At 38.3% G+C, this 11,155-nt stretch overlaps 1 protein-coding gene across 4 annotated transcripts in view; it reads left to right on the forward strand.

Moving 5' to 3' along the window:
- The window catches only part of GABRA4 (gamma-aminobutyric acid type A receptor subunit alpha4), a 41,968-nt gene extending 31,368 nt beyond the window's left edge, over positions 1-10,600 (forward strand). Inside the window, exons 9-10 of one of the 4 annotated variants that reach the window (XR_008436832.1) lie at positions 4,443-5,053; positions 8,105-10,600. Coding sequence is in view for 2 of the 4 variants with exons in the window: in XM_053976041.1 (XP_053832016.1) it covers positions 4,443-4,976 (534 nt within the window). In the remaining 2 variants the exon portion in view is untranslated. Of the gene's footprint in view, positions 1-4,442 lie in introns of all 4 variants that reach the window. The other 3 variants (XM_053976042.1, XM_053976041.1, XM_053976044.1) reach the window with 3 other exon arrangements.
- The last annotated feature ends 555 nt before the right edge of the window (positions 10,601-11,155 follow it).

Raw genomic sequence — 11,155 nt, forward strand, 5'->3', positions numbered from 1 at the left:
GTTGACCCTGGCTGAACACCAGGTACCCACCAAAGATGCTCTATTCCTCCTCTCCTAAACTGCACAAGGTAGAGAAAATACAACAAGAGGCTTGTGGGTCAAGATAAGGACAGGGAGAGATCACTCACCAATTACTATCACAGGCAAAACAGACTTGACTTGGGGAAAATTAGTTTAATTTATTACTAGTCAAAGCGGAGTAGGGTAATGGGAAAAAAAACCCTAAATCTTAAAACATCTTCCCTGCAGCCTTCTTCCTATGCTTAATTTTACTCCTGAATTAATCTCCTGCCATACAATGGTTCAGGGGGATGGAAAATGGTAGTTACAGTCCATTCATAACAAGTTATCTCTGCCACTCCTTCTTCCTCAGGGGGGAAGAATCTTCACACTCTTGTCTTGCTCCAGTGTGAGGTCCCTCCTGGGGCAGACAGTCCTCCATGAACTTTCCCAATGTGAGTCCTTCCCAGGCTCTGCAGTCATGAACTGCTGCAGTGTGAGTCCCTTCCATGGGGTGCAGTCCTCCAAAACCAGGCTGTTCCACACTCTGGCGTGGGGACCTCTATGGGCTGCAGGTGTATGTTTGTCAGACACAGGGGAAGTTTCTGGCAGCTTTTCACAGAAGCCACCCCTCCCCCTGTGTCACACAAACCTTGCCATGCAAACGTAGTCAGTGCTTCCAAACTAAAAGGCGGTAGTTTTGTGGTTCTTGCTGTTGTTTAAAAAAAGATAAAGTGAAGTAATTTTGGGAGGTAGCAAGCACTTTGCATAGGTTTATAATTTTGTTGGTCAGATTGTCATTATCCTTTTACTAGGGGTTTATACCATAACTGAAGTGACTGTGGAATGTTTTCCTAACACAAACTGAGCATTGTATTTTACTATGTTTTACAACAGAATTTGAGTCATTAAGGCTTGCCACAGAATCAGGCTTATTTGATATTTTTATTAGTGACCTTGTCACTAATCTTCAGATGATGTAGAGTTGTGAGATACCTTCTGTCTGAAGGGAGGAAGCTTCTGATAGCTTTCCAGAGGAGAAGTAAACTAATGTAGAAAGAACTGAGTTATCTTTGCAGTGTTGAATAGAGAGATATATAAGAGCCCTATGTATAAAACCAGTTCTTAAAAAATAAGAATTTTTGCTAGAAATTTTTTAACTGGACAACTCAGCAAGGAGGGATACTGGAGTGCTTTAAATGAGGAGAAAAACAAGTGCAAGGAAAGGATAAATGAGGAGATGTGATGGTCCATGTGCTGGTGAGGCTATCCTGGCAAGGAGCGTGCATTCTCAGCTTTGACAAGGCATGGAGCTGGGTGCTCCATGAAGCATGCTTGTTTCAGTACCTTTCAAGAGCAAGATTCTACTCAAGAACACAAATACAAACTATTACAATGACATTATGCAAGAACAACCAGGTGTCTGTGATACATTGTCTGTGGAGCATGTTAAAAATGCAATTTCTGATTTCCATGCTCTGAGTGACTTGAAGGTGGTTTCCAGAGAATTAACAAAAATGTGCCCATATCTTTGGTGCTTGTTATGCTGTGTTATTTTTCGATCTTACGATGTTATGTATTCGGGCTTTATGTGTACATTTATGTGTACATTATGAGAAAATTGTGTTTCTCTCTAAACTTAAGGTTTCTGAAGTATTAGAAGTTTTCTTTGTCAGTAACAGGAAAGCAAAAACCCAGTAGGCTTTTTACACAGATACACATTTTGATGATTTGAAATAGTATAGATAATTTTATTCTAGAATAGAGACTGTAATGGAAAATAAGTAGTGAATCCAATAGCAACAGGTCTGATTTGGCCATTTAGATGACAGTTGAACTGGGGAGGAAGATGAGATATTATGCAAATATATTGATGAAAGCAAGTTCCTACAAAAGAAATGGAGATGACTGGAATGTGAAGAGCCTGTTACCTGTTTTACCTGTGTCTGTAGATGATGGTGCACAAAAGAGAAATATACTGAGATAGTCATTGAAAACAGGTGACAGTATAAGTGAACAAGAACATAAAATGGTGCCTCTGTAAATTAATTGCGCCTAATTTATTGGTTTGTTCTTTGGACTATTTTTTATGGTAGCATGTGGGGTGACTGAAGACATGGTAATTCTGTTCTCCAGCAGCAGCACTTCTAAGATACTTGTCTAATGTCGGCAGAGAACAGGAAGGAATTGAGACATGTCTTGGTTCCAGTGCAAGATCTACTTCTCAACCCCTGTCCCAGCCCATGGATTTTTGCTTCCCAGGCACTGCTTGAGAGCTTTATAATGGGTAACACATACTTGAACAAAGCCAGGTTGTCCAAGAATCTGCATGTAGGAGATAAAACTCACCTCCTCTCATTGACTAGTGCCAGCTTCTCCATGCCACAGAGATGTTTTGGGCAGTGAACATTGATGACTTCCATCTGCTTAGCTTTGCAAGCCTTCAAGTAACATGCAGCACTCCATCAGGTACTACCAAGTCTCTAGTAAATGTATCCCTGTCCTGATTGTACTTTTTCATTTCAATTTAACAGTCTTGAAAATGATTTTATTATTCCTGGGTCATTGACAACCCTAGTATGAAATTATCCAATTTTCACACCTGTGTATATTTCTGCACATCCCAAAGAGTGACTCAGGCTTCTCTATCAAACAGTAAAACTAGTGTTTCTTTAAGGAAATACCAGCTTCTTCTGGTATTTCCTTCTTCTAGTCCTGTGCTTCTTTGGATTGCAGATGCAGAATAATAAATAAAAGGGACTGACATGCTTCTATGCAGGAAGGAAACTGAAATTTAAGAGGGATTCTTTGATATATCAACTGTGAGCTGGCAAATACATAAGCCATGAACAGGCATAAAGCTGTGACAGTTTCAGATAAATTCAGGCCAATAATATTGCCAGTGACAGATTTGTACTGCAATTAACAGGATTAGGAACCAGCATTCTGGTCATGATTGGAATACTATCAAGTGACTTTATTTTTTTTTTTTTTTAATTTGTTTTCAGATTTCCTTTCAGCTTCAATTTCTCTGTTTCCTTGAGCAGAACAGTGAAGCACAACTGATGTGGCAGACAGACACAGTGTCACTCTTGTCGTTACTCAAGGTACTGCTAGTACCTTGAATAACACCTAACCTACTCTCTGTTACTGCTCTGTCACTTGGTTGGAGAGAACTGCTGTTGGATGATGGAGGAAAGACATCACTGCCTGCTTTCTCTCCCTTTGATTTCTGCTGTGAGCTTTGGCAGGGTTCTCTGGGAAGGCTGGAGGGAAGGGGAGCCAAAGGCACAGTCGGTATGGTGCAGGGCAATGCTTGGGAATGGTATCATCAGAGAGGCATAAAACAGAGGATTTTTTTATATATAACAAGTGGTTGTTTCATCGTGTCTGTATTTAGACCTGTGTATCCTATCTGTCCTCAAGTCTTTGTCTTCTGGAAAGCAGTTTGTATCTTAATTAGAAGATATTCCCATATCATATCTAAAGTATTACATGTTTTACATCATATTTAGGTGCAGCACTGAAGGTGAGAATTCTTTAGATACCTTTCCAGAAGGAAGTTCAGGAGATGTTAAGTGCAGAGAAGAAAGGCAGAGGCCAAGTGTTACTCCCAAAAGTCAGTAGAATGTTAAACTCTGATGGATTTCCTATTCCTGTACTTCCTTATCTGTATTTCAGTTTCTCATGCAGCCTAATAAGTACTATTTGGTTGAAGAATATCTTTCAGAAGGACATCCAGACTTGCCTGAAGACACCAAGTGATGGATAATTCACCACTTCTCTTACTTAATGAACGGACAGTAGTTGATGAAAGACTAATTTATTCTCTGGTTCAGTTGTGCCTGGTGAATTTATTGCCTGTGGTTGATGTGAAAAAGCACTGGCTTTATTTCTAAAAGAGCAGCAATGTGGCAACTTGGTTTGCTGAATACTTGCATTTTAAGAGCCTCTTCTGTAGAAGACTAGAGTTCCTAGTATATAGTAGTTATTTTTCTGGAGATATAAAGAATAAATAAACCTTCATGGCTGGTAAGTTACATCTAGAATGTTTTTATATCTTCAGAGAAATAGGTAGACATTGGAGAATCTTGTTTTGAGCTTGAACCTGGAAAAAGCTATGACTCTAACCTGAGAATCCTTAGCTTCATGGTGTTCAGTTCGTATAGGTACTGTACCACATGGAGTGTGATGCATTTAGATGTCTTCACACTGCTATTCCAGCCACAGGTAAAAGGACTTCTTGTTTCTCACTTTATATGCTATTAAATCTATTTTCATCAGTTTTGTTATTTTTGTTCTTCAGGATCAAGCTGTGGTTATATTTGTGAGTATTACTCGGATAGTGCTTGATTATAGTTTCCATTGCTTATTATAGTTTCCATTGCTTTTGTTTGAGTGTTTATTTTAAGAATGACAGGTATTTTTTTGTAACTTTGCAGAGTACAGATGCCAACTCAAATGTGAGGAAAAGAATGAATGCCACAGTACAGTCTGAAGCTGATGGTGGGAGCCGAATTGACACAAGGCACAGTTCTGTCCAGCCTCCCTCTGTAGCTCAGGGGTCTTCTGACATTACACCCCACTCCCTTTCTGCATCAAGTCCCAACCCTTTCACACGAATCAACGCATCGGAGACATTATCTTCTGCAAGAGCTACCCCTCCAGCTCCTCCTTCTACCCCAATTTTAACTGGATTTGTATCCCAGCATGCCACAGCTGGATCCCCTTCCATTCAGCACTTGCTTGGGTCTAGACTGGAGCAGATTCAGACCACCACACCTAATACATTAGGAGCATCTGCAAAGCCATCTGCTGTCATACCACCTCCTCCCCCCGCCTCCCACTCTGGCACGAGTAAGATAGACAAATATGCACGCATTTTATTTCCTGTTACCTTCGGAGCATTTAACATGGTCTACTGGGTGGTGTATCTATCCAAGGATACCATGGAAAAATCAGAAAGTCTAATGTAGTTTTGCTGCTATGTAGTAGTTCCTAAATTATACTCACATTTGATGCAGAGTTTCTTCTTTTGAAACTATTTAAAAAGGTCAGTAATTCTTATTTATAAAAGCTGTGTGGTACTTTCCCATTCTAAAGGCTGGAGTTATTGGGGATAATTAGTTAACTCTTAACAGAGTAATGGGTAACAGTAATGGGTCTTCCTCCCTTCAGCCAGCAATGAACCAACTACTCTGGCTGCACAGAACTTGCATCTGGGGGGAACATGCACCTGAAAAAAATCAGAGGCAGAGGCGCACAGCTGTGCAGTGGAACACATCTGTCTGCTAGGAATGTGCATGTTGGCTATTACAAATGCCTGAGGCACCTAGCACTGCTGTCTGGACACAGCATTGCATTCTCTGAGTGTGAGGTCTATGTCCTGTATATTTTGACAGTGCTTGCTAGAAAAAGACTTTCCCTGCCCGATTAAAATTGACAGAATAGGGGGAAGAAAATCAAGAGCGGCAAAAGGGAAGAGAGTCCAGCCTGGGAGAGTGCAACTCCAGGAAAGTTATGCAAAGGAGTTGTAGAGCTCCATATATTTTTACTAAGCATTATTTTGCATTGTAACCTGGGAAATTCTCACACCAAACTAAGAATGAGCGAACCTTGTAAAATCTGAAATCTGATGTAATTCTTGAAATTGGATTTTCTTGTTTGGTAAGGTGATCTTAAGAGGGCAATTCTTCTTTGACCTTGCTGACCAGCTTGAGTGGATTTATTCCTAAATTACATCAATTGTAGTACATGAGGACCAGACCACAATGTTCAACTTTTTATTTGAATTCTTTGCTTTTTCTTTGGATGCTTTAGGGTTTGGGTTTTTGTTTGGTTTTGTTTTTTTCCCACATACTTTTCAGTTACACTCCTGATTTCCTTTAAATACGTATTCCATTCCCCTCCCCAAACACCTCCTTATTAATGTTTGTGTCAAGTTAAATTTTCAACACAGTTTTAAAAGTGACTTGAAAATTAAGCAAAGAAAGCCCCATTTCCTGTGCATAGATAAGTGTGGCATGTCACTGAATGAATAAAAGACACCCTTTTTGAGAAGGACTGCTGTGATATAAATAAGAAAGTAAACTTTCTAGGTGGATCCCAGGCTAAAAATGTTAATTTTTGATCCATTTGTTTACTTTAAACTGTGGCATAAATAGGTGCTTTTCTTTCTAAATTGCAGTATGCAAGCAGGCAACACTATTAAAGAATGGAATAGTTAAACCTGATAGAAATCCTGATCGTAAATGTTATTTTCACTAGAAGAGGTAGAAAACAAATTGCCAATAAATAAAAGAAATATTTGTACAGAGCTGTCTGGCTTGGCAAATGGTTAGTGTTTCTGTGCAGGTGACAAGCGAGAATCAAAGGCCAAATTCTCAGCTATGATCTGGCTGTGCCTTTAAAGAGTCTGGACTAATCCTTAGCTTCAGTTTACTGAATAGCAGATTGGTAGCCTATTGTCAAAGTCTTATGCAGATCAGGTGAGTGTTGAGTCGTTCTGTGTCCAGATAATGGTCAAGGGATTTATGGAGACCACAAGCTGCTGGCAAAAAAAGGCCTGCATAAGACTGCCCTAGACTATGCTGGGACAAGAGTCAGGGTAAAAAGACCCCATAATGGTGAAACTGTCTCTCCAAGCCTTTTAGCCAGCTCATGGCTGAGAATCTGACCTTTAACTTGTGGGATCTGGTAGATACCTGGCAAGAGATACTACTGTGTGTAGTATGGATCCCAGACAGTTCTTTCATGTGTAATAATGAACTGTAGATGATAGAATGCAATGGGAATGTCTTATGTAACTTTATTATAATGGAGTGATATAATCAGTTCTTTAAGTCTTTCTTTTACTTATGGGATGCTCTCAAAAGGCCAGGTATGGCTCTTTCCTTTTTCATCTTTTACATCTGGAAGATGGCTGAGACTACAGCACTCGTTAGAAAAACATTATGTAGCATATTGCAGAACTGGAAATGGAGCACCCGTGCAAGATGCCTAACTGCAGTAGTTTGTATCTTTGGATGTACTGCTAGTTGCTGTAGCTGTTTCCTCTCTAATTAGGCCACATTGTTACAAAATGTTAGAATAGAAGATGGTATGCAAGGGATTATTTATTTGGTTAAACCAGAATAAACAAAGCTAAACCTCTGGCAATTATTGATTATAATTGTGCCAATGATAAAATACTTCTAGTATGAAGAATGGTGACCTGCTGTTTGGAGAACCTAGTATTTGCACCAGAAGTTAATGAAATTACTCTTTGCTTTCCTCTGTGATGAAAACCTAAGATGTTTTCTCAGAGGCAGAACTTTAAACAATTCATTAGAAACAGTTGTCTGTTCTTTCCACCCATCCCTGTATACTGATTTTATAATCAGCTTTTTCAAGTGCATTGTTCAGTGGGATCAACACTAGTTCAGGCTATGATTGATAAAATGTGCTGCTTGAATTCACTTGTAGTTTCTGTTTAAAGGCTTATAAGGAGGGAAAAGGGCTGCAAAAACAATAAATCACAGATATTTATTTCTGTGCTTCTATTTTGGGCGAAAGTTTTAATGATATCACAGAAAAAGTTACGTATTTTAAATATCTAGTGTATTTCTGAAATATCTTCCAACACTTCCATGCCTAAATTCAAAATGAAGTAGATTTAAAAAATCATTATGAGTCTAGGACTAATTTATTGAGCTGTACTACATTTTTATGTTGCAGCAAATGAAGAAATTGCCATTATTACCTTTCCCAAGTACATGTGGACAATGTAAATAGGAAATTATTGTTAATAGTTGTTCCTCATTATTTTTAATCTCCCTGGGTGATCAGAAACAGTAAAACAAAAAAGAGCCTGCAATATACTCAATGATACCGTAACTTGAAAGCACAAAAGGAGGAATATACTAAATATAGCAGCCCAAATGTTCAAAACTGCTAACTGAAATCCTAAGGGAGAGCATTGCAGGCATCATTTTAGTGACCAAACAGCTTATTAGAGATGAGTTTCAGTGAGGTGAACTCTACAGGAGTTATATTTTTAGGTTTTTGTTCTTTTTTTCTATTGGCTTTGTTGAACAATCTTTTTTTTTTTTTTTTTTTTTGACAGTATCATAGTGGTTTAAAACTAAACAAACACTTCAGATAAATTCACATCTATCAACAGGAAAGGAAACTAGAGGGAAAGACAAAAATCTTTACAAGGAAACAGAGATAGTTCTCCACTGATATTTCCTCAGAGACATTGTTACCAGCAGAAAAACTCCCACAGATTGCAGTGATGCAGCCCTGACCACTAATGCAGAGAAAAAAATGCACTTGAGAAAAACAGTTAAAAACTTGGTTCAGGAAGATTACCTTCACAGGAACTGAAGTGTAGTTTGTAGTCAATTGTGAGCCCACAATTAACAGGTTTCACTGCAACTGTGAAAATAATGAAGATGAGAAAGTTGGCAAACTTAGACCCCAGCCCTTCAAGGTGACCTGAACTCTTGGAGCTCACCAGCAGTACTGGAATCTGATTTTCCTCCTATTAAAATGGATTTGTCTCCATCAAATGGGTGTTGGTAGTGCATTTCTTCTCCCATGTGTCGTTGAAGGGGAAAAAGGACTTTAAACTGTTTAGCTATCCACTCTACATTACCCTTTGATCGGGCAAGTAAACTGGACGATAATTGAATGAAAGAGGTAAATAGTTTAATAAGGAATGTGATTAGAGCTCTTCTGTTAACAGGAGATGAGAGTTATTGACCACAGGTGTTCAAGTGTAGCCTTTGGCATCTCGTCATCTTCATTATTCAGAATGGACCTTACCAAAAAATGGGGAAACCAAGTAAATGTATTTAATAGGATTAACCAGTATTTGTACAAAGAATTGAATGAACTCAGCTTTTTGATATGCCCAGAATTCCATCTTCTTCCACTTACTGTGCACCTCATGTATGTCTTTTGGCCTCAGTGTCCCTCATTGTCTGTATGCCGTGTGAGAACGTCGGGGTATGCAGTATCTATTTAACCAATTTACCCAAAGCCTAACTTCCCATGTTCCTTGTGCTGTTAGAAGTGTAGGCAAGGCCAGAATGGGAGGAATGACACACAGGATTTGTAAGAGACACACATTGGCCATCTGGGACATTTCCCATAGATATTACAGATTCCTTAGGAGATTCTTTTTCAGTGTGCTATAGCACACTATACATATACACCCCAAAAGCTGCCAAGAGGTCTGTTTGGATAGCAGAGTAGATCATGGACTTGGCACACTTCCTATAACTTTTGCTTGACTTAAAAGATTGAGGAGGAAAGAAATTTTAGTGAGTTGTACCTTGTCTTCCTGAGACTTGCCAATAGGGCTTGATCTCACTAAAATAGAAAGGGTTTGTGTGGCTAGCACTGGTTATGAATTGCAATACAGACAGCTGGCAAAAACTCACCCTTGGTTTTAATTAATCCTAGGATTGAATAATAGATTAGGAAAAAAGCAGCTGTAGTGTTGAAAAGCCTAGCTTTACTATAACATCTGCTGATGATATCGATCAAGCCAAGGATGATCAAAGTTGTACAAGTCTTACAGAACTTCACGGCCATACAGCAGTAGGTTTGCAGCAGGTCAGTGCTAAGTGGGGAGAAAAGAAGGCGCTTCCCTTCATACTCTGACAGGAGTAAAGCAATAAAGCATAAACAGTACAGCTCCTCTATTTATATGTGGCAGAGCAAAACTGCATAAACAAAATTTCACACTCAAAGAAAATCTGAGGGGCAAATAGCATTATGGAGATCAGTATTAACTACCAGACACCAACCCCAAAAAAACAGGGGAAAAAAAATCCAGGAAAAGAAATTAAATTAAGTTAAATGACAGTAGCATATTTTTAAATTATTTAGATTTTTTTTTTCCCAAGACTTTGTATTTCTTTCACTGTGGACTTCCAAGGTGAGTTTACATTTTTTTAAGAATTTCTACTGGTATCCACTGACACCAATATGTGTTTTTCATTTACTTCAGTGCACTTTAAATGGGAAGTTTACTGGAAGGAAAAATGTGCCATTTTGAAAGAGTCTGATATGCATTAATTTGTACAATCTTCATTTTTAGGCCTCCCCTTGGAGTCAAGATATCTATTTTGTAGAATGTGAGTGTGGGGAGAGTTTCAGTGTGTTCTGAGTAAATCAGATTCTGAAAGTCAATTTTTGCCACATCCCAGGCAAGTGAGAGTAGTGTGAAGTACAGAGCACCCTGTAAAGATTTCTTTTGCTAATGTTATATTCTGTGTTAACTGGAGGGAATGAAAAATGCAATTACTATAAAATTGATAGAATTTGCAAAGCATAATTTGTTTTTACATTACTTAGAAATGTGTTAGGAATTTATTTCAGAATTGAATAGCATTGTCTTCTAGTCCATAACTTAATGCATCTAACAGTATCTCTTAGACTTTCTTATGCTTTTTGTATTATTCCACTGGAAGGGATTTCAAAGAAAACCAGTTAATATCCATTGCAGTTCACTATTTTTTGGTCATGATTCTATTTTAATTTTCTTGTGCAAGAGGAACTGAGAGCATGATGGCTTTTTCAAAATAAAAATAACATTGGCAAAATAAAAGCCTTGAAGATTCCCTTTTTTAGAAAACCTTCCAAACTCCCATCAATTTTTAATGGTTTTTTTTTTTTTTAATAGTGTAGTTTAAGCATTTAAAAATACTATTGCTGTTGCAACCTGGGTACATATATACATATATCCCTTCAAATAATATCATTTCCCTGGATTTTAAGGATGCAAACTCAAGGTGCACTTGCTAATAATTCTGTATTGAAACAGTACCTTTCTGGATGGAAACGCCATGTGAGGTAGGTATTTTTTTTATCACTATCTTCTTATACCTGTTTTCAAGAAAAAGATCTGGAGGAAGAGTGTGATATTACTGAATTAATCTTCAAATAACATGAAGATCTAGGTTATTTCCTGCTGGTCATCTTGCTGTTGTGTCAACATTTGCTTAGTGGTTTTGTGAATGCTGTATCCAGGTTGCTGTTAACTGACAGCAGTCTGTGGGTGATCTGATGACATAAAGAAGCACTAAAGGAAATCATTGTTTGTGAATATGCTTTCATCCTTGGAAAATACTTAACTGGAGTTTGGTAGAAGAAGCAGATGACA

This window comes from Vidua macroura, chromosome 4, assembly GCF_024509145.1.
Source record: "Vidua macroura isolate BioBank_ID:100142 chromosome 4, ASM2450914v1, whole genome shotgun sequence".
Taxonomy (NCBI): domain Eukaryota; kingdom Metazoa; phylum Chordata; class Aves; order Passeriformes; family Viduidae; genus Vidua; species Vidua macroura.